This window comes from Kogia breviceps, chromosome 3, assembly GCF_026419965.1.
Source record: "Kogia breviceps isolate mKogBre1 chromosome 3, mKogBre1 haplotype 1, whole genome shotgun sequence".
NCBI classification, from domain to species: domain Eukaryota; kingdom Metazoa; phylum Chordata; class Mammalia; order Artiodactyla; family Physeteridae; genus Kogia; species Kogia breviceps.
Window position 1 is genome coordinate 134,203,882 of NC_081312.1, and position 25,286 is coordinate 134,229,167.

General features: G+C 36.4%; 1 protein-coding gene across 3 annotated transcripts in view; it reads right to left on the reverse strand.

The window, feature by feature from the left end:
• The window catches only part of MAP2K5 (mitogen-activated protein kinase kinase 5), a 278,593-nt gene that overhangs the window by 147,203 nt on the left and 106,104 nt on the right, over positions 1-25,286 (reverse strand). For all 3 annotated transcript variants that reach the window (XM_059058573.2, XM_059058575.2, XM_067029606.1), the window contains exons 12-13: positions 21,371-21,432; positions 15,881-15,929 (exon numbers count right to left, since the gene is read on the reverse strand). In XM_059058573.2, the coding sequence (XP_058914556.1) occupies positions 15,881-15,929; positions 21,371-21,432 (111 nt within the window). The remainder of the gene's footprint in view (positions 1-15,880; positions 15,930-21,370; positions 21,433-25,286) is intronic.

The window sequence follows — 25,286 nt, forward strand, 5'->3', positions numbered from 1 at the left end:
TAAATCCTACCACAGACACATGGATAAAAGAAAAACTAAGTCCAGGAAAACCCTCTCTGATGAAGTAGATCACCCAAATGCAGACAATCATAGAACAATTACATATTCTTTATTATGAAGCTTTTTATTTTGAGATCATTGTATGACTTTTTTTTTTTTGTGGTATGCGGGCCTCTCGCTGTCGTGGCCTCTCCCGTTGCGAAGCACAGGCTCCGGACGCGCAGGCTCAGCGGCCATGGCTCACAGGCCCACCCGCTCCGCGGCATGTGGGATCTTCCCGGACCAGGGCACGAACCTGTGTCTCCTGCATCGGCAGGCGGATTCTCAACCACTGCGCCACCAGGGAAGCCCTGAGATCATTGTAGACTCACATGCAGTTGTAAAAAATAATAGACATCCTGTATACCCTCCACCCATTTCCTCCCAACAGTGACATCTTGAAAAACTGTTGTACAATATCACAAACAGGGCACTGACACTGATACAGTCAAGACAGAGAATGTGTCTATCACCACATCCTTTTATAGCCACACCACTTCCTTCCTATCCCTGCATCCTCCATTAGCCTCTGGAAACCACTAATTTACTCTCCATTTCTGTAATTTTGTCATTTCAAGAATCTTAAAAAAATGGAATCACACAGTATGTAACCTTTTGTGACTGGCTTTTTTTACTTGGTGTAATTCTCTGAAGATTCATCCAGGTTATATATATCAATAGTTCATTCCTTTTTATTACTGAGTAGTAGTATATGGTATGAATGTAGCACAGCTTGTTTAACCATTCACTCATTAAAGGACGCTGGGGTTGTTTCCAGTTTTTGGCTATTATGAACAAAGCTACTATAAACATTTGTGTACTGCTTTTTGTGTAAACGTAAGTCTTCATTTCTCTGGGATAAATGCCCAGGAGTGCAATTGCTGGGTCATGTGGTAGTTGCATGTTTAGATTTTTAAGAAATACCAAATTGTTTTCCGGGGGGTCTGTATCATTTTACATTCCTATCAGCAATGTATTAGTGATCTAATTTCTCTGCATCCTTGCCGGCATTTGGTGTTATCACTATTTAAAAAATTTTAGCCATTCTGGTAGGTATGTAGTAATATCTCGCTGTGGTTTTAATTTGCATTGCCTTAACGGCTAACGATGCTGAAATCCTTTCCTGTGCTTAAATATTTGCCATTTGTATATCCTCCTCAGTGGAATGTCTCTTCATGTCTTTTGCTCATTTTTTCTTGGGATTGTTTGGGGTTTTCTGCTGTTGAATTTTGATAGTTTTTCATATACTCTAGACATGCATTCTTTAAAAGAACACTTTTAAGTAATGCTACACGGGGTTTCTTGTCTTGAAAATCATTACCACAAATACAGAAATCCCTAGTGATTACCCAAGGGAAAGACAATGAATGACCAACGTGGGGAAGGAGGCTTAATTTTTAGAGATGTTCATTTGTGTGGAGAGTCAGAGCTGCAGAAAAACCAACAACCCAGAGTCATTAAATTAGTTTGTTTGCCTCAGTTAATGGGCTAAGTCTTTTTTTTTCCCTCCAAACACACAAGTGTTCATAAGTTACGATCTACTACATCACTGGCATGTGATTAATATTTACATTTAAAGGACAATATTTAAACAATTTAAAAACAGGAGCCAAACGGACATATATATACACTACCAAATGTAAATAGATAGCTAGTGGGAAGCAGCTGCATAGCACAGGGAGATCAGCTTGGTGCTTTGTGACCACCTAGAGAGGTGGGATAGCGAGGGTGGGAAGGAGACACAAGAAGGAGGAGATATTGGGATGTATGTATATGTACAGCTGATTTACTTTGTTATACAGCAGAAACTAACACACCATTGTAAAGCAATTATACTCCAATAAAGATGTTAAAATAAATAAATAGATAAATAAAAACAGGAGCCAAGATGTAATTGTGCTCCCACCATCAGCACTTGCTAAATGCCTCCCTCCAGACACATTTGGCTAAGTAGTCACAAAGCCTAGGGAAGGAGCCCATACACCCCAGTCCTCTCATCATCATGTATTACAACATAAAACTAACTGGGGATGATTCCTTTTAAAATGTTTTGGGTTGCTCAAACACTAACCAGTTCTTTTAAAACCTGTGTCTGGTCCTCCAGATAGCAAAAATAAAACTCACCTATGAGTAAGCACCAACTGTATAAATCTCTGCAAAAGAGGTTATGAAAGTTTGGGCATATTACATTTCTTCATACATTTCCTAAAATTAATCAGGTTAGTTTTCCATTGATAGTAATGTTTTTCCAACAATCCGTTCCCTAAAGAATCACTATCCAGCAAATGATCATTCCCTAACTTTTTTTCCACCACAATTCCCAACTTTTACATACACCAAGGTACTCCTTTAACCCTACCACCTTGACATCAAAGTTCCTTTCCTAAGGAATTCAAAGGTTTTACTTCTACCATCTCATTCCTCCTTTCTCATTTAATAATTATAATAAAATAGTTTGGAATATAAATATTCCTTTTTAACATCTTTATGAGAGTATAATTGCTTTACAATGATGTGTCAGTTTCCACTTTTTTTTTTTTTTTGCGGTATGCGGGCCTCTCACTGTTGTGGCCTCTCCCGTTGCGGAGCACAGGCTCCGGGCGCACAGGCTCAGCGGCCATGGCTCACGGGCTTAGTTGCTCCGCGGCATGTGGGATCTTCCCGGACCAGGGCACGAACCCGTGTCCCCTGCATCGGCAGGCGGATTCTCAACCACTGCGCCACCAGGGAAGCCCAGTTTCCACTTTATAACAGCGTGAATCAGTTATACATATACATATGCCTCCATAATATAAATATTCTTATAACATTTTTTAAGTCTTAAAATTTATGCTGATCTCATTTAAAAGGTATTAGCAAATGTATATAACATTCACCTACCTACACTCTTCTGGATTATTAGCCTCCAATTTTCTTCCAAATTGCTTCTTTAAAAAGGATGCCACTGAGGATGGTCTCAGAGACCGCTAGGACAACATTAAACACACCAACATTCGATTTATAGGGGTCCCAGAAGAAGAAGAGAAAAAGAAAGGGACTGAGAAAATATTTGAAGAGATTATAGTTAAAAACTTCCCTAATATGGGAAAGGAAATAGTTAATCAAGTCCAGGAAGCACAGAGAGTCCCATACAGGATAAATCCAAGGAGGAACACGCCAAGACACATATTAATCAAACTATCAAAAATTAAATACAAAGAAAACATATTAAAAGCAGCAAGGGAAAAACAACAAATAACATACAAGGGAATCCCCATAAGGTTAACAGCAGATCTTTCAGCAGAAACTCTGCAAGCCAGAAGGGAGTGGCAGGACATATTTAAAGTGATGAAGGAGAAAAACCTACAACCAAGATTACTCTGCCCAGCAAGGATCACTTTCAGATTTGACAGAGAAATTAAAACCTTTACAGACAAGCAAAAGCTAAGAGACTTCAGCACCACCAAACCAGCTTTACAACAAATGCTAAAGGAATTACCCTAGGCAGGAAACACAAGAGAAGGAAAAGACCTACAATAACAAACCCAAAACAATTAAGAAAATGGGAATAGGAACATAAATATCGATAATTACCTTAAATGTAAATGGATTAAATGATCCCACCAAAAGACACAGACTGAATGGATACAAAGACAAAACCCATATATATGCTGTCTACAAGAGACCCACTTCAGACCTAAGGACACATACAGACTGAAAGTGAGGGGATGGAAAAAGATATTCCACGCAAATGGAAATCAGAAGAAAGCTGGAGTAGCAATTCTCATATCAGACAAAATAGACTTTAAAACAAAGACTATTACAAGAGACAAAGAATGACACTACATAATGATCAAGGGATCAATCCAAGAAGAAGATATAACAATTGTAAATACTTATGCACCCAACATAGGAGCACCTCAATACATAAGGCAAATGCTAACAGCCATAAAAGGGGAAATCAACAGTAACACAATCATAGTAGGGGACTTTAACACCCCACTTTCACCAATGGACAGATCATCCAAAATGAAAATAAATAAGGAAACACAAGTTTTAAATGATACATTAAACAAGATGGACTTAATTGATATTTACAGGATATTCCATCCAAAAACAACAGAATATACTTTCTTCTCAAGAGCTCATGGAACATTCTCCAGGATAGATCATATGTTGGGTCACAAATCAAGCCTTGGTAAATTTAGGAAAACTAAAATCGTATCAAGTGTCTTTTCTGACCACAACGCTACCAGACTACATATCAACTACAGGAAAAAAGCTGTAAAAAATACAAACACATGGAGGCTAAACAATATACTACTTAGTAACCAAGAGATCATTGAAGAAATCAAAGAGGAAATCAAAAAATCTTAGAAACAAATGACAATGGAGAGACGACGACCCAAAACCTATGGGATATAGCAAAAGCAGTTCTAAGAGGAAAGTTTACGGCAATACAATACTATCTTAAGAAACAAGAAACATCTCAAATAAACAACTTAACCTTACACCTAAAGCAATTAGAGAAAGAAGAATAAAAAAACCCCAAAGATAGCAGAAGGAAAGAAATCATAAAGATCAGATCAGAAATAAATGAAAAAGAAATGAAGGAAACGATAGCAAAGAGCAATAAAACGAACAGCTGGTTCTTTGAGAAGATAAACAAAACTGATAAGCCATTAGCCAGACTCATCAAGAAAAAAAGAGAGAAGACTCAAATCAATAGAATTATAAAAAAAAAGAAGTAACAACTGACACTAGAAATACAAAGGATCATCAGAAATTACTACAAGCAACTCTATGCCAATAAAATGGACAACCTGGAAGAAATGGACAAATTCTCAGATATGCATAACCTGCCGAGACTGAATCAGGAACAAATAGAAAATATGAACACACGAATCACAAGCACTGAAATTGAAACTGTGATTAAAAATCTTCCAACAAACAGAAGCCCAGGACCACACGGCTTCACAGGCGAATTCTATCAGAAATTTAGCAAAGAGCTAACACCTATCCTTCTCAAACTCTTCCAAAATATAGCAGAGGGAGGAACACTCCCAAACTCAATCTACGAAGCCACCATCACCCTGATACCAAAACCAGACAAAGATGTCACAAACAAAGAAAACTACAGGCCAATATCACTGATGAACATAGATGCAAAAATCCTCCACAGAATACTAGCAAACAGAATCCGACAGCACATTAAAAGGATCACAAACCATAATCAAATGGGGTTTATTCCAGGAATGCAAGGATTCTTCAATATATGCAAATCAATCAACGTGATACACCATATCAACAAACTGAAGGAGAAAAACAACATGATCATCTCAATAGATGCAGAGAAAGCTTTTGACAAAATTCAACACCCATTTATGATAAAATCTCTCCAGAAAGTAGGCATAGAGGGAACTCACCTCAACATAATAAAGGCCATATATGACAAACCCACAGCCAACATCATTCTCAGTGGTGAAAAACTGAAACCATTTCCACTAAGATCAAGAAGAAGACAAATTTGCCCACTCTCACCACTATTACTCAACATAGTTTTGGAAGTTTTAGCCACAGCAATCAGAGACGAAAAAGAAATAAAAGGAATCCAAATCAGAAAAGAAGTAAAGCTGTCACTGTTTGCAGATGATATGATACTATACATAGAGAATCCTAAAGACATTACCAGAAAACTACTAGAGCTACTCAATGAATTTGATAAAGTTGCAGGATACAAAATTAATGCACAGAAATATCTTGTATTCCTATACAAGAATAATGAAAACTCTGAAAGTGAAATTAAGAAGACACTCCCATTTACCACTGAAACAAACAGAATAAAATATCTAGGAATAAACCTACCTAAGGAGACGAAAGACCTGTGTGCAGAAAATTATAAGATACTGATGAAAGAAATTAAAGATGATACAAATAGATGGAGAGATATACCATGTTCTTGGATTGGAAGAATCAACATTGTGAAAATGACTCTACTACACAAAGCAATCTACAGATGCAATGCAATCCCTATCAAACTACCACTGGCATTTTTTACAGAACTAGTTAAAAAATTTTCAGAATTTGTATGGAAGCACAAAAGACCCCGAATAGCCAAAGCAATCTTGAGAACGAAAATCGGAGCTGGAGGAATCAGGTTCCCTGACTTCGGACTATACTACAAAGCTACAGTGATCAAGACAGTATGGTACTGGCACAAAAACAGAAATATAGATCAATGGAACAGGACAAAAATCCCAGAGATAAACCCACGCACATATGGTCACCTTATCTTTGATAAAGCAGGCACGAATATACAGTGGAGAAAAGACAGCCTCTTCAATAAGTGGTGCTGGGAAAACTGGACAGGTACATGTAAAAGAATGAAATTAGAACATTCCCTAACACCATACAGAAAAATAAACTCATAATGGATTAAAGACCTAAATGTAAGGCCAGACACTATCAAACTCTTAGTGGAAAACATAGGCAGAACACTCGATGACATAAATCACAGCAAGATCCTTTTTGACCCACCTCCTAGAGAAATGGAAATAAATACAAAAATAAACAAATGGGACCTAATGAAATTTATAAGCTTTTGCACAGCAAAGGAAACCATAAAGAAGACCAAAAGACAACCCTCAGAATGGGAGAAAAGATTTGCAAATGAAGCAGCTGACAAAGGATTAATCTCCAAAATTTATAAGCAACTCATGCAGCTCAGTAACAAAAAAACAAACAACCCAATCCACAAATGTGCAGAAGACATAAATAGACATTTCTCCAAAGAAAATATTCAGATTGCCAACAAACACATGAAAGAATGCTCAACGTCATTAATCATTAGAGAATTGCAAATCAAAACTACAATGAGATATCATCTCACACCAGTGAGAATGGCCATCATCCAAAAATCTAGAAACAATAAATGCTGGAGAGGGTGTGGAGAAAAGGGAACCCTCTTGCACTGTTGGTGGGAATGTAAATTGATACAGCCACTATGGAGAACAGTATGGAGGTTCCTTAAAAAACTACAAATAGAACTACCATACGACCCAGCAATCTCACTACCGGGCATATACCCTGAGAAAACCATAATTCAAAAAGAGTCATTTACCACAATGTTCATTGCAGTTCTATTTACAATAGCCAGGATATGGAAGCAACCTAAGTGTCCATTGACAGATGAATGGATAAAGATGTGGCACATATATACAATGGAATATTACTCAGCCATAAAAAGAAATGAAATTGAGTTATTTATAGTGAGATGGATGGACCTAGAGTCTGTCATACAGAGTGAAGTAAGTCAGAAAGAGAAAAACAAATACCATATGCTAACACACATATATGGAATCTAAAAAAAAAAGGTCATGAAGAACCTAGTGGCAAGACAGGAATAAAGATGCAGAGCTACTAGAGAATGGACTTGAGGATACAGGGAGGGGGAAGGGTAAGCTGGGACAAAGTGAGAGAGTGGCATGGACATATATATACTACCAAACGTAAAATAGATAGCTAGTGGGAAGCAGCCGCATAACACAGGGAGATCAGCTAGGTGGTTTGTGACCACTTACAGGGTGGGATAGGGAGGGTGGGAGGGAGGGAGACACAAGAGGGAAAAGATATGGTAACATATGCATATGTGTAACTGAATCACTTTGTTATAAAGCAGAAACTAACACACCATTGTAAAGCTATTATACTCCAATAAAGATGTTAAAAAAAAAGAAAGGATGCCCTTGCAGGTGAACTTCCTGTACATTTTGGGGCAACTTCCTGTGGATCTACAATCATTTCAAAATAAAAAGATTTTTAAGAAAAGAATACCTTTGCTTTCCATCTAAGTTGTAACTCTGCATGTCTGTTTTATACCTCTTTGTTAATGATAATATTTTATTTTCAGTATACTTTACAGTTTAAAAACCCTTTCCCCTTAAAGATGTCTTTTGTTTTGATTATATCAGTTTGGTTTAGAAAGCAACATTATTCTTAGCTAAGCCACATGGCTTTAATTCTCAATTATTAATATTTGCTTGCATTTTAGCCTTTTTAGTTCTAAAATATTTCCTATTTCCCAGAGTTGCCCATTTTGAAGGAACACAAAATAGTTTATACATGTTAAGCACTTAGAATAGGGTCTGGTACAGAGTAAGTGCCTAATGAATATTCATTATTATTACTATTACTATGATATTCATAGCAAAATCTACTCGCAGGGATTCTCATTCATTTTCTTTCTTCTCTGATATACCTGACTTACTTTGTACCATGGTAATATGTCATACTTCCTTCAGTCACAAATCAAAGAATCCAGAATCCTGGTCTTGAAGGAACTTGAATGATCATCTAGCCATCCCTTCATTTTATGTATGAGGAAACTGAGGCCCGGAGAGCAAGAATCACCTGCCTTTCCACGGTCACACAGCAAGGCAGTCAGTCAGTGGGACTGGATTGGGAATTTAAATAAAACTTTATTCCTTCTTAGAAATTGAGCTTTTTAAAAATTGTCCAAGTTAGACCAAGTCAGTGTGGCACATCTACAGTTCTTAGATAATATCTGAGGAAAAAACAGGTTAACTAAGAAAAGAAAAATCTGTGCAATTTCCAGATGCTCCAAATTGCTGGCCAAGGATAACAGCAACTTTTAAGTTTCTCTCTTCCTCTCCCTTCCTCCTCCCATCCCTCCCTCTCTCTCTTTCTCTTTCTGACATTGCAGATATCCTTTAAATCATGTAGGATTCTTTTTTTTTTTTTTTATTTTTTTCAAGCTAGTGAGTTGCTAGACCAAACCTAGGTAGGATTTTTCAGGAGCTACGATATATGATGATAATGACAGAATCAACCAGACCCCTTGAAAGAATGGTCTGTCTGTTTGGGCAGGGGAAACGGCTTTCTAAAGTAGAGCTTCCACGGGACTTCCCTAGTGGTCCAGTGGTAAAGAATTCACCTTCCAATGGAGGGGACATGGGTTCGATCCCTGGTTGGGGAACTAAGATCCCACATGCCGCAGGGCAACTAAGCCTGCACACCACAACTACTGAGCCTGCGTGCCTCAACTAGAGAGCCCACATGCTGCAAACTACAGAGCCCACATGTTCTGGAGGGCGCATGACACAACTAGAGAAAGAAAACCTGCATGCAACAACTAGAGAGAAGCCGGCGTGCTGCAATGAAGAGTCTGTGCGCTGCAAAGATCCCACATGTCACAATGAAGACCCAACGCAGCCAAAAAAAGAAAAATAAATTAAAAAAATAATAATAATAAAGTAGAGCTTCCACTGCACTGCTAAGAATTAAAAGAATGACTTCTTTCTCTTTCTCCTTCTTTTTTTTTTAAAGTCTGATTTACTGAGGTATAATTTACAGTAAAATTCACCCCATCTAGGTGTATAAGTCTAAGTGTTCTAACAAATGTGTACAGTCTGATAACCACCACCAAATTCAAGATATAGAATTTGCAACATCTCCCAAAATTCCCTCACAGCTTTATAGTCAACCCTTCCTCTACCCTTGGGCAACCACTGATGTATTTTCCATCCTTATTGCTTTGCCTTTTCCAGAATGTCATATACGTGGAGTGACACAATAGGTAGCCCTTTGAGTCTGCCTTCTTTCACTTAGCATAAGGAACTTACAGTGCGTCTATGTCACTGCATGAATCAGTAGTTTGTTCCCTATTATTACTGAGTAGTATTCTGTTTGAATGTACCACAGGATTTGTTTATTCATTCACCAGTTGAAAGACAATGGAGTTGTTTCCAGTTTGGGGCTATTATGAATAAAGCCGCGTGGAGTGCGATTGCCAAATCATTTTGTAGGACAGTACCAAACTGCTTTCCAAAGTGGCTGGACCATTTCATATTCCCACCAGCAATGTATGAGAGTTCAGTTGCTCTGTATTCTTTGTCAGCACTTGATATTATCAGTTTTTTCTTTAATTTTAGTGAAGGTCTCTCTTTTAGCAGAAAAAAAATGTAGCAGGAAACTTTTTATCACACTTGAACTGCTGCTGAAAGTTGAAGCAAACTTGACTCCTCTCTTCCTCTAAAAATCCACAAGCTATCCATCAGGAAATTCTAACTCTACGTTTAAAATACATTCAGAATCTGACCACTTTTCCCCATCTTCACGACTGTCTCCCTGACCTGAGCTTCTATAACTCACCTGGTTACTGTAACACTGCCTAACAGCTGATAATACCCTCACCCCATCCTCAGCATGACACACTGGCCTCCCTGCTGTTCCTTGAACACGCCACGCACATCCCACCAGCATCTTCTGCTCTGTTCCCCCACATACCTTCCTGTCTAGCAACTCTGTTCCTTCAAGTCTTTGCTTCAATCTCATCTTCTCTATGAGGCCTACTTGATGAACACTGCAACCTGCCCTTTGCCTCCCCTAAGCTTGATCTACTTTTTCTTTTCTCCCTATTAATAACTACCCTCTAACACTCTGTATTTATATTTTTATTATGTTCATTACTTATGGACATTACTTTCCCAACCCTGCCCCACCCCAGCTAGAGTATAAGTTCCATGAGTGTCAGAATCTTTTGTTTTATACAAATCGATGTATTCCAACTACATAGACAACTGCCTGGAACACAGTAGGGATAAAAATAGTTGCTCCATGAACAAATTAAAAACACTGGCTTTGGCACCAACTGGAAAATATGTATGAGGCCAGATTTATAAAAAGTAGAGCCAGGGGTAGAAAATGAAATTTCTAACATGCCTATTGAAACCACAAGACTTACTTTCTCCAATCACAAATCTATTTGGGCAGCATTTGCCTTCAGAATAACACCAAAAAAATTCTTAAATACATATATATATAAAATATAAAAAAGCTCTCCTGTTAGAGAAAATTGACGAAACCAACCAGATTCATATATACAAAAATATCCTGGGACACCAACTATCTAGGTTTTTTTCTTTCTATAAACTTCTCCATCTGTGTTAAGACTGCCCCAGCCTGACTGCCAATTTTATTTTCTTAATCTAAGTTCTATTCTCATTACCCTTCCATTTCTATTTATTATCCTCAGGGAAAGAGAGAGCAGTTAATGCCAGGGCATTCTCATATCTTCCAAAGAAATGGCATAGGTGTTAATCTTGTATTTATGTTTGATGTGGGTAATGATGGCTGTGACTGGAGCTGTAGGTTTATTAATATGCAGGGCTCTCACCTCATTAGTGGCGATGTATGTTTTGAAGTTAAGCTGCAATGTTTGCTGTAATGTCAGATCTGGCCTAACAGACTTTCTCACTGTTCATTTTCTTTGTTTTTACTCAGTCAGTACATGCTATGCTCACAGGGCTCACATGAATGCTTTTTAATAAAGACAATTTTTCCACAGTAGTTAATCTTGATGGAAGTTTCAAACAGTTTTAATAATTATTTCCTCATGTGATACCACATGTTTATCCTGAAGAAAAGATTTTCATAATTTTTCACCTAGTAATACAAAGTATAATAAACTCTCTCCCTGGCTTGATTTGGGAGTGAGGTATGTTTATTAACAGGATAAAGTGGTTAATTCTAATAATAGTTATTATATAATTAAAACATACCTGCATTACTAATATTTGATAGTTTATAAAGCACTTTCACATATATCATCTCAAACAGATCTTAAAAAGAACAAAATAAACAAAAGTAAAACCTGGTTGAATATAACATTTGATGATCCACTTATAAAGCACTTTCACATATATCATCTCAACCAGATCTTAAAAAGAACAAAATAAACAAAAGTAAAACCTGGTTGAATATAACATTTGATGATCCACTATGAATGGCAACTGATACACTTCAATTCCTGAAAAAACTTACAGTTTACATAATACTCAAATAAACTAACCCTGTATCAGACTAACAAGCTTCATGGGATGGATGGGTGGTCTGTTGCTGCTTGTTGCTCAGATTTCACTCTGCTCTACAGTCCTCATGGGGTTTGTACTATAGGAAAGACTCGATTTTCAACAGCTTGTCTGGAAGTCATTAACTATATTTTATAAATTCCACTATATATATATATATATATATATATATACACACACACACACCCCTATATATACACATATATACATATATATACATATATATATACACATACACACACATACATATTTACAGCTACAAATCCAGGACCACTGTACTTCAAGGAAGCCATTTAAATGTGAGAAAGTTTATCATCTTTTCTCATTAGATAACTGAATATATATCCATTTCTTAATATTTCAAAATTTGTGCTCATAAGTACAAGATCCTGATCTTTAGGGGCAGCATTTGGTAGGGAAGAAAATGACAGTCAGAGGAGAACACAGGTACTCAGACCAAGACAAAGGAGAAGGAGGCTTAGATCACTCATTAGTGCTTCTCTTTCACCATCTTTTCACTCTGTCTTCTCACAGCGCTTGTACCAGGCTCCCTCTCCTGCAGAAGGACCACTGTCTTTGATTTGACAGTGTGACATATATTCAGCTAGAACTCCCATCATCATTCAAGAAAGCAAAAATGAGGATACGTGCTTTTAAGAAGGTACAGCAATAAGCTTACATATCAAAAGTCTATAAACAAGTATATTACCTATTTAATTGCCTTAGCTGAACTTAAAAGCTCTGATCTTTAATTGAACTGATCTAAAAAGCTACAATTTTTAAATCAAGGACAAAATTAAATAGCTTTTTGGTAAATAAAAAGGCATCTTTAATCTTATTTTTATGAAATCCAAGTTATTAAATATAGACAAAACCTCTAAAATATTAAGTCAACAACTACTCAATCTAGAATAAATTTCTCATGACAAAGCTTTACAAAATTCTTCAGGAACACCTGGCTTCTTCTACTCTTCAATAAAAACACATACTTTTAAATCTGGAAGGTAAAAGTTTCCACAAATAACAAGGAAACTCAAAAGCTAAACATATATGTTTAATGAGGTATACTATCACAGAATACTATTTCTATAGCTGAGTACCCATAATTACTGGGGAATAACTGTTCATCTGCACTGTAATTCATTAGTCTTTCCATCTAGACAGATACAGATGCACATTCACTTACTGGTATTTATTTAAAACTGAACATATACACACTATTATATACAAAATAGATAACCAAGAAGGACCTACTGTATAGCATAGGGAACTATACTCAATATTTTGTAATAACCTATAAGGGAAAAGAATCTGTATACCTGTATAAATGAATCACTTTGCTGTACCTAACACAACATCGTATACCTGAAACTAATACAACATTGTAAATCAATACTTTAATTAAATAAATAAATTTTAAAAACTGAAATCCCTTGAGAGGGTTAGCTGGCCAACTACCACTATCCCCACTCAGCCTCTAGCAGATATCGTCATTCCATAACCAGTGGCATTTTATAGTGGTTACTTTCTGTGGGAACTGGACTGGCCAGAACAGACTAAAAAGAGAAGTACAGGCTTAGGATTCCTTTTTGAAACCGCTATGTCCAAAATCAGTCAAATCACTAAGGCCCTCATACCTCACTGATCAAAGAACCCTTCTTAGCCCAAACTGCAACCACAGCTGGGGAGAAGGACCTACCTACCTCTGAGAGGCTCTAGTCAACCACACTTGCCCACAGTGATTATAGGGTGGTTATACAGGACTCTGATGAACACTTTAGACTTTATTTTTAGATCCAGACATAAATCCATTTGAAACATGTCCATCAAGATGCCATTTTTAATGAAAAATTCAATTATTCCTCCAGATGAAGAGTAAAACTAAAACCAATGATTTTAAAGAAGAAAAACAAAGATGACTGCAGAATAACTGAATAGTATTTTCCTATCTACTATAGTTCTTAGTGCTACTAAGAGTCCTCACAGAAAGTTATGGCTAGTGAGAATTCCTTATAAACCAGAATTATGCTGTGTGCCCAGAGTACAGGATGAGCCTAAGGATCTCTTTAATAATAATATTTGCAGGACTTCACCGGTGGTCCAGTGGTTAAGAATCTGCCTGCCAATGCAGGGGACATGGGTTCAAGCCCTGGTCCAGGAAGATCCCACATGCTGTGGAGCAACTAAGCCCATGTGCCACAACTACTGAGCCTGTGCTCTAGAGCTCACAAGCCACAACTGCTGAGCCCAGGTGCCACAACTACTGGAGACCGCGCGCCTAGAGCCCATGCTCCGCAACAAGAAAAGCCACCACAGTGAGAAGCCTGTGCACCGCAACTAGAGAAAGCCCATACACAGCAACAAAGACCCAACGCAGCCAAAAATTAAAAAATAAATAATAAAAATTAATTTTAAAAAATAACATTTGCATTTCCATGGCAAGGTCCTTTTATTTTTTTTATTTTTTTATTTTTAAATTTTTTTTGTGGTACGCGGGCCTCTCACTGTTGTGGCCTCTCCCGTTGTGGAGCGCAGGCTCCGGATGCACAGGCTCAGCGGCCATGGCTCACGGGCCTAGCCGCTCTGCAGCATGTGGGATCTTCCCGGACCGGGGCACGAACCCTTGTCCCCTGCATCGGCAGGTGGACTCTCAACCACTGCACCACCAGGGAAGCCCGCAAGGTCCTTTTAATGAAGGTTTTGTTACTGAGCACCTTGAGTTCCTTTGTCAAATGGATAGCAGATGTCCATAAAAATCAATAAAATGACAAGAACTGACCACTGTGTTAATTCCTATTAAAATGGCTATAACCACTTTATGGGTTGGTGAGTGTGGGGAAGTGGGAGTATAGGGAAGCAATATAAGTCATATTATGTTAACGAACATTCTCTCTTAATCTTGGAGGAGAAAATGCTCCATTTTTTCTCACCCACCAGATGTATTCACATGCTTATTTATTCCCAGGAAGAATAATACACACTCAGCTCACTCTCCCTACATCTACATTGTGTACCAACTATATGCTCTAGAAATAGAGTGGACTGGCTTTAAAGAAAAACTTGGTTTATGATTCCATTTAATCAGCATAAACACCTTCAAGAACTGAACTGAAAGTTTTGCTTGTCAAAATCTACATACCCTTTTCAAAAGAGGAAGGAAGATTTAAGCACAAATTTGGAATCACTAGGATATTAAAACCACTACACCAAAAAGAAACCCCTTAGTGACCGATGTGATACTACAATTGAAGACATTAGTTGTTTTCTCTCTCATACCTTATACCTTAAAAAAAAAACCCACAAAACTTTCCTTTCATCACATCTAATGTGTATGTTGCTGCATTCTCCAAATGTGCTTAAGCTAGGCTGAGCAGACGTGTAAAATTAAACAGTAGTTAGTAACATTAGGCCAACTTCCAAATGAATTCAGACATTTGGGGAATATTAAAAAATGCAAAGGGAGATTCCTTTCACAACATTCAACAGTTATCTGATTATTCTTCTCATGTGTTCTGTTAATAGACTAGGAGACTAATTGCTGATGCACTTACCAATCCCTTATTTAAAGTTTCACTTTCAAGGTATGTAAAGCAATCTCTTAATGAACAGTGCATGAGGATACTTGAAATGTTAATAAAAGGAAGGGATGCAATTGTATAGAAAGTGAAGGTTTTGCAATTAACTAGAGTTAAGATAAATAAGATCCTGTCATTTCCAAATACTATGAAACACCATTTTACATGTTTGGTAAACATTATTCACAAAAATACAATACCAAGTTTATAATCTAAATCAGAGTAGTTAAGAAAGAAAAAAATTTTTAAGTAACATTTATAAAGCAGCCATCTTACTGACTACCAAATATATCACCTGGCTTAAATATTAGATCATTTATTCACTTTAAAAATCAAGGTATAGGGAGAGCTCCCCACCCTACCCCAAATTAAGTCAGAGCTTGTAAGCTCAGTACATACCTCTATGTAAAATCTTTAAACTCCACAAATAAGTAAGGCCTTTAACGACCTAAATTGAGAAAGAGAAAACAGAACAATGATGGTTTTTTTAAGGAACTTTCCACATTTAAACACATAATCATATCAGCCGTAATTTCTTCCTTCCAAAGTCTGTTAACCAACATGCATTTATTGAACACCTCCCATTTCTGTGTCAGGCGCTGTGGGGACACCGAATGCATAAGCTACAGGTTCCTTCCTTTAATGAGCTCACAGTGTTCTGAAGATAAGGTACAATGAATGAAAGAAATGGATATGTGTGCACATAATATGACTTGGAAGTCCACTGACGAACTTCTCAGTGGTGGTGTGGGAAGAAAGGAGAGGGACAGGAAAAAGGGACAAAGATTTTCACTTATTTTCTATACTTCTGTACATGAAAAGAAAATTTTTTTAAGTCATGACATTTATGACCAAGGAGAGACATTTTTTAAAAACTTAACTAATGAAGGCAATGGGTGGACTAAAGGCTGCTTCTCCTGACAGTAGTCAGGAAGGCTTTACCAAAGTGCTAGGCCCTGAGTAACAGATTCAGTTGATGTGAAGAAAAGTGAAAAAAGCATTCAAGCCAAGGTAAAAATATATGATCAGAGTATTGGGCAGTGCATTCTTCAAAAATATCGAGGTCGTGGAAGACAAACACTGAGACACTGTTCCAGATTAACAGAGATTAAACAGACATGACAACTAAATGCAATGTATAATCCAAGACTGGATGCTGGACTAGAAAATTTTTTTCTTTTGGCCTATAAAGCGTATTATTGGACAACTGGCAAAATCTGAATAAGGACTGTTGATTAGATAATAATGATGTATCAATGCCAATTTTCTAATTTTGATCCATATACAGTGATGATGTAAGAGAATGTCCTTGTTCTTAGGAAATACACACCTGGAGTAATTAGGAGTAAAGGGTCATGATATTTGCAACTTACTCTCAAATGTTTCAGGAAAAAAAATCTGTACATATATATTTAACCAAATGTGGTTAATTGTTAACAATTGGGGAATCTGGGTGAAGCATCTTTGGGAATTCTTAGTATTACTCTAACCAGTTTTCTGGAAGTTTAAAATAATTTCAAAATAAAAAGTTTCCCCCCAAATACTTTAAATGATATTAGGGTAGTAAACAACAAAGTATATCAAGATGATGATCCTCACAAGCCAGTCTGACTGATGCAAGTATGTGTGGAATCATGTAGACAATATTGAAAGGGCAAGTAAAAGAAATAAATTGAGAAAATACAAACATCTGAGTTAGATTTTAGATTTTTTAATTTAATAGACTGAGTTAAGAGTAATTAGTCGAATAAGGTACTGAAGAGAAGATATTTCCAAGACCCTAAGTACATGGGTTATAAGTGCTACCTTCTGTGTGGGAAATTTAATCATTAAAAGCTTTAAAAATCTTTATATAGAAATAGCTGCAAAAGCAGATGCATATGTTTTTATTCATACCCACTGACCCTGTATGCACATGAGTGTGAACTTACCAATTGCAAGGTTGACTATTCATAATTAGGTATCAGATACAATGAACACACCACTATTATTAAAAATTTACTGTAAGAATTTTAAAGTACCCATCATTATACAAATTTTTAGGTGAGTCAGGAATATAAGAAAAAGAAAAACTACCATTATGAGAAGTAACTGAGTAATTTACATATCTTGAGAACGATGAAAAGAGGGTTGGAGCTAAATATGCAAGGATTTTAGTTATTCAAAAAAGACCAAGGGCAATATTAAAAATAGAAATGCCAAAGGAAAAACCCGATTTCCAAATACTAAAGGTCTAGAAGAAGATAAAATCTATATCAACTAATGCTGAGCAGAAGTTAACATATTTTAATTGTTCTTACTGAGTGGAATGTACTCCTGAAAAATTTGCTAACGCATTATAATCAATTCTGTGATATATTTTTCTATTTTAAGAGAACAGAATACATATCTATAGCAAATGATTTCTTCCAGGATTCAGGCTAAGTGGCATTACTATAAAACACATGTACTCTGAACAGTAAGATGGTAAAAAAAGAAAACAGGAAAATAGGAATAACTAACACAGAAGAAACAGGACAAAAATATTCCCTTAAATGCTTATAAAATAACATCAATAATAAAAACAATTTTTTCTTTGAGTAGTAGGACAACGTCATCTTATTTAGCTAGAAATAATCACCCTCTGAGCTCTGGAAATAGGGTTAAAGTTCTCAACTTATAAGCTTAGTTGCATATTTTAAAGCTCTCCCATTAAAGATAACTCACCACTGAAAATTAGTCCCACAGAAAATGAATAATCAGAAAACACACAGGGGAAGGCAATCCACCATATTCAGATTATCAGGCAGAGAAAAAGTAAAACAAATACTGATTTTATGATACTTGCTAAATTTATAAGTTTTGTTGGAGATTCAAAAAGAAATATTATTCTTCCAACTTTATCAAAATAGACTACATTTTCCTTTAGAAGAAGAATAAATGCATGGGGAGCTAGAAATCTGTCCATTGAAAATCTAGAGGGTATTACTGGTATTCAGTAAGCTAGGTTTCACAACGACTTGACAAAGCCTTGACTCTAAAAGTACTTATATCTGCTGTCAGTCACTCACTCCTTGACATGTCAAGTGCACAGCCTTTCAGGGACAACTTCAATCAACATTAGCACTCAAAAATACAGTACACAGTGTCACTGCTTCAGAAATGAGAGGAAAAATAAAATGTGTTAGATGGCAGGGAAAGGTAGAAAGGCATTCCTCTTTATAGGAGACCAGATTCCAGTGGAAAGTAATAAAAATCACTAGCAAGCTGTAAGGCTGAAATCAACCAGTTTATACGGATTTCTTTTTCTGGGAAAATATTCTCTTGCCATACATCCATCAAGAGAAAATTTGAACAACATATCACAAAGGCTGACAGGGGTCTATCCTGTAATGAATGTTGGATCTGTGGACCTGTACAGCATGCCAGACTATTAGAACCTGGAAAATAAAGTTACTTTGGGGAGGAAGAGATGCCTAGATGTGATTCTAGGACATGAAAAGAATCTGAAGCAGTTGTATGTGTTACTCTAGTATTCTCTCATTCATACTTCTCTTTTTTACTTTTAAATCTCATTCTCCCTTTCATTTCTTCCTCTTCTTTTTTCTCATTTTCTTAGGAAACCAGATTGAAAGACCATGGGGCCTGAAGTCAAACTGCCCTGGATTCTAATTATTACTGACTAGCTACATGATATCTCTAGGCAAGCTGTTTAACTTTTCTACACCTCATCTTGCACTTGTATAAAATTTGTACAATCATCTATAGAGTTACTGTGAAGGGTAAATGACATAATATTTATACATAAAACATTTATCAATGATTTTCATAAAGAAGTACTCAATATACACCTATTCCCCTCCTCTCTCCTGATTCTGTTCCTTCTGACTTGGCAAAAGAACCCATGTGTTTCCTTGGCCTCCCTGAGGGAACTCAAGGGAATGATGTTGATGCTGTCTTCAGAACACTAAAGGAGTGATGGTCAAGGATACTGGGAACCCAATCAGGCTGTGAGAACATTTACTTTACAAATCATGTCCTACAAACCATCAATTTGCTAGTCTTATTTTGATTGGTAGAGCCCTTCCACTGGTGTTTGTTAGATGCAACAAAGGATTAACCAACTTTGTAGTCTACTAAAATTTCAGTAAAAAAACACACTTGGGAAGTATTATACAAGCTTAGGCCCTAGAAGAGTTTATAAAAAGTGGCAGATGAAGAGTAAAATTATCAAAAGCATTTTTTTTTTTACTCTGGCCACAGGCAATTTTCATTACTATGACCTGATAAGCCATAAAAGCTGGTAAAATTGGACACATTTTAGAAACAAACAAAAAAAAAACAGCCTCATGTTTTAAAATGTAAGGGTTAAATGCAAATAATGCTTTGGCTACCACTTATTTCAATGCCTTTCACTAAAATCACTGTCATATTTTCAATTAGGTAAGCCCTGCATCGAAGCTGGATTTTTTTTTTTTTTTTTTTTTTTTTTTTGCTGACTCCATTCACTTCACAGGCTTCCCACTCCAGTAGAATTGAAAAGACCAATGGCCTTGTGTGGCTGCCCTGCACAAGAGGGTGGCAAGATTTATGAAGTCCAAGAAGAACAAGCTTCTCTACTGAAGAAGGCAGATTCCTATTTTAGCCAAGTTTGACAGATAATTGAGTATAGAACTCATATACTTTTTGCTTTTTCAACTGGTATCCCTCCTTTTTTTTTTGCCCTTTAATATACATGTTTTTAAACTTTAGAGCTAAGAACTGCTAAAAGCCACAAAGCATTCATTCCCCCCTGAGATTAAAAGAGGAAATGAAACATTTTTATTTTCATCTAAAATAGTGCTTTAAGTAGTCAAATTTCACACTCATCTACCTAAACATGTAGATTAGAAGCTATTTAGCAGCAATAGCATCAGGAAAGAAAGTTCTCATCAACCTGGGCAGTTCTCACTAATAATTAGAAAGAAAAAAGGAAAGCTGTGAATTACAATGAACTAAGACTAAGTAAGTGTCCATGTTGGATTAAAGGATTTGTGTTGTCAGTTTGATGTATAATGAATGTGAAAATCAGCCATTTAATTAAATGGTACATGGTATAATCACTTTGTTCTGCACTAAACTGCTTAAGTTATCAGAGCGCCTTTAGTTTAGCAACTGTTTACTATTACACCACCCACGACTTCTCTTAGACACTGTTTAGCCTATGTTATTCCAAATTTGAAATTTGGAGTTTATATGGTAATGTTAATTTAGTTGATATGGTTCATCCGTTTAAATTAGTGAATACAGAAAAGAGGAAATCACAAAGGGTATAAATTCCAGTTATACGTGGTGAAAAAAATTAAAAACCAAGTACATAAAAAGTCTGCAAAAATCTTTAAGACTAAAGTAGTATTTTCTTATAGATGGTTTTATTTTAATAATTTAGGCTTTAGTATTTTCTAATCATATGCCTACAACTACAAAATGTCCCTAAAACAGCTTTCTTTCCGACGAACGTGGAAATTTTACTGCTTAACAAGAGTAGTAAGGTCCCTGCAAACACATGAAACTAGAACAGGTCAGAATATGCAGGAAATTCCCTGGCAGTCCAGTGGTTAGGATCTGGCCCTTTTACTGACAGGGCCCGGGTTCGATCCCTGGTCAGGGAACTAGATCCCGCAAGCCACACGGCGTGGCCAAAAAAAGGAATATCCATAAGCCTGAAAACTGTTATGTGTCTATGTCATTATTGCAGGTTGGTCTATGAAAAGAAGAAAGGACAACAATGATAAGACAGTTAAGAAGGCCTTGGCAGTCAGCATAGATTGAAGAAAAAGAAAAAAAAAATCCTGAGGATATAAGGAGAATAATGTTTGACTACAAAGATTAAATCATCCAAATTTCATAGAGGTGAAGCCATATACTCACCGCCACTGCAATTCTTCCAAGGACATGCTCTGGAATTTTTCTATATACATCCAAAGATCCCCCTGTAGAAACAAACATGTTGTGTTACAACAAATGAAACTACTAGAAAAGTGCACTGGGCCCCTCCTCTGTGGATCCATTGTGAGACTTCTTTTTCTCTACTGACATCATGCATTGGATGTCTAGGGTAAAATTAGTTTTTAATCCAATTTTATCAATATTTATGACATAATCATATTCCAGATGAAGCATAACTAGATACTTTCATTTTATTCTCAAGTGTATAATCATATACATGTAAAAACTGAAGGAAAGTAGTAAAGGACAGGCTAAGAATCTGTACTTTATGTAAACTTAAATACATACGCAAAACTGAAGATCAATAGGACAATCATATCTAGGCATCTAGCTTGTGTTAACAGTTTTCTCAAAGGTAAACCAGGACCCTATCTTAGAATTTTCATATTAACCAAACAAAAGCTGGTGCATATAAAATTCAAAATACACATAAAAACTAATAAAGTAAAATAGCTATGTTAACATCTATCTAAATGACTGTTACCCTTCAAATTAGGTATCATGACAAGCAATCAACATATTCCAAAGATACTATCTTAGAACAAAATGGTGTTTTCTTTTTTGGAAATTCTCTTTGATACAATTTTGAAAACCACTTTATGAGGTTAAAAAAAAATCCTTATGTCATAACATTTTTTCACTAAATTGGTATTCACTAACATCCTTCACCTTTACCAAATTCAGCTTTTGGTGGTTTCCAAAAAACAAAATCACTAGATTGTGAACATGATAAAGGCAGGGGTCATGTTGATTGTTTCTAATTTTCAGCAACCTAGATATCAGCACAACTAACAGAGAGTACATATTCAATAAATATCTGTCAGATAAATAAATAAATAAATTTAAATCGCCATGAGTTTTACCAGCTAGGTTAAGTTGCTCTGAAAACAGTTTCAAAAGAAGGGACTGCAAACCATTTGCAGCAACAATAACATCATTAAAATAATGGCATAACTTTCCCAGGACACTATTTCAAAGGAACCAGTATTCATTTGGAAGTATAAATTTGAATATGCTTGTTAAATTTTTAATCTTATACAAGTAGTATAAGAATTTCAGGAAGATATGCAAAGAACCACTACTTTACTCATATTAATGATATGATTATATGAGAACTATTTTAACCACATGTAATAACCTTTCTTTGAGTCAAGGTGAGGTGTACAGTCTTTCAGTTTCATAAAGGAATTATCCAATATAATTGAGAAACAATTTTTGTTTATATAAAGATATTGGCTTTGTATTTATCTTGTTTAAAGCAGGAAAATGATCACTTCTTTCATTAACTTTGGCTTGTAGTTTCCAGATTCTGACAAGAAGCTGGAAAATCACAGTGTTAGTAAACCTTATGCTTTGGTTCTGGGTGCTACCGGGAAGAGAATGAAAAAAAGACACTTCTGCAACGAGGTGAGCCATCTTTATTTACTAAAATGGCATTTTTATTATAGATGCAAGAAAAGTGAAAACACTGTAGAAAAAACATTTCATATTCTCATCAATCTTTCAGATGAATTGGCAGTTGCAAGGATGAACAATCTCAAGAAGATCAAGCTTTACATGTTATTATTTGGAATCCTCAGAAATGTAGTTTAGTGGGCCAATCCCTTATGAAGTGAACAGCTTGAGTGGCTCAAAACTAGGAGGTGCAAATCTATTCACATATACTACTAAGAAGTGCTAAGAGAAGATTTATTTTTACGTAGGATACAAATCAGGGCTTAATTAGCTAAATGGATAGTAGTCAACAAGCTAAATCAAAAAACCAAAGATTACATTACCACCATTATTGGTGGAACAAGTCAAAAGAGAATCCCATTTTGAGGTAATTCACTGATTTTTCTAAATATCTACTTAACCTCAGTTATATTCCACTCTCCTTAGCTATCCATATGGGTAAATCTTTACATAGCTGGTTTTGTGTCATCACAGATTCATGCCATCCTTGACATAATCATTAGAGAGAGATACTGTCAGAGGCAAAAAAAAATTGTGGCAGATCCACTTAGAATCGATAGTTCCTACTAAGCTGGATGAGTTCTCATGCAATTAAAATAACTCTTATCAGGCTAAAAATGGCAGAGGGTTTTCAGTTGAATTTTTACTGAGTTTTATTATCATTTCTATCCTATAGGCCTAGGCAATTTTTAGACTCATCAAATCATCAAACATTAGTGCTGGAGGGACCTTAAAGATCAGCTCAATGACTTTATTTGACAGAGGAGGGAAAATGAGTCCAAAGAGGTGGGTGTTCTAGTCACAGCCATGAGTCATTTGATGCCAGAACTCGGAAAAGATCTGAACCTTTGAATTGCAAAGAATTAAAAGGTTTCCCCATGACATCACATAGCTTGAGAATCACACGTGAACTTTTTAGTCTCACTACAATGTGATATTACTATATGACACGTACTCAGACAGTTTAATCTTAGCTGAGGCATTGGTATTCAAGGCATATAGATACTCGTTTATCTGTTGAATGGTTGCTTTGAACCTTCTCCTCATGATTTCAAGGTCACTGGTTTACTCTCTGTGACCTGTCACTTCCTCGGGTTCCCTGGCCTCAGATCATCCCTAGCCAGTCATTTCCTTGCATGCCACTATCCACCATGGGAACCGGGAGGAAGAGTGCTAACAGAATAGCAAAAAATCCATGTCAGCTGCCAAACAACTACACATTTCTGTTGATGAACTGGGGCTATCATCTTCATGTAATTAAACCAAAAGAACTCATGGGGTAAGGTCTGTGTTTATCCTAATACAGGGCTACAACATAAAGTAGTGTCTTGCATGTGGGATAAAGAGATATGTAGTAAATGAACAAGCAACTCTAGTTTCATATTTATCCCAACATTTTCCTTAAAATGATCATGATTATTATTAATACTAACAAAACTGAAATCTGGAGCCACAAGCAAAAATTTCAGAAACTCTCTTAGTCTCTTCCAGTTGAAAAAAATAAAGAGCCGTTTCTTTCTTTGCAGCATGGGTTTTGGGGGAAACAACTTATTCCCACGATGGTAATCCAAATACATGTACATAGATTCTGAGATGCTATGTTTGGGTATTTCTGAGTGAATTTAATTTTGACTTAATGAGAAGGCCTATCACATCACTCCCCTACTTGAAACCTTCTAATACAACCTAACAAATTCAGACTGAAACATAAATTCCTCACCATGATCTACAAGGCCTACACAATCTAGCTTTTGCCTATTTCTCTGGTCTCCTGTCTGGCCCCTGGTCCTCTCATCACTACTCTCAAGTCACCATGGCCTTCTTGTGGGGCCTGATTACACCAAGCTTGCTTCCCACCTTAGAGCATTTATACTTGATCCTCTGCCTTGAAGATCTTCCCCATGACCTTCCCTGAGCTGGCTCACTGACATTAAAGTCTCTGCTAAAATGCCACTCCCATAAAGAAGCCATCTCTTGGACCTAGAGACTGTCATACAGAGTGAAGTAAGTCAGAAAGAGAAAAACAAATATCGTATATTAACACACATATGTGGAATCTAGAAAAATGGTACAGATGAACCAGTTTGCAAGGCAGAAATAGAGACACAGGTGAAGAGAACAAACATATGGACACCAAGGAGGGAAGGTGGTGGTGGAGGGGTGAGGTGGTGGGATGAACTGGGAGATTGGGAATGACATATACACACTAATATGTATAAAATAGGTAACTAGTAAGGACCTGCTGTATAAAAAATAAACAAAATAAAATTTTTTTAGTTAAAAAAAAAAAGAAGCCATCCCTGACCGTCCTGTATAGCAGCGGTCCCCAAACTTTCTGGCACCAGGGACCAGTTTTGTGGAAGACAATTTTTCCATGGACGGT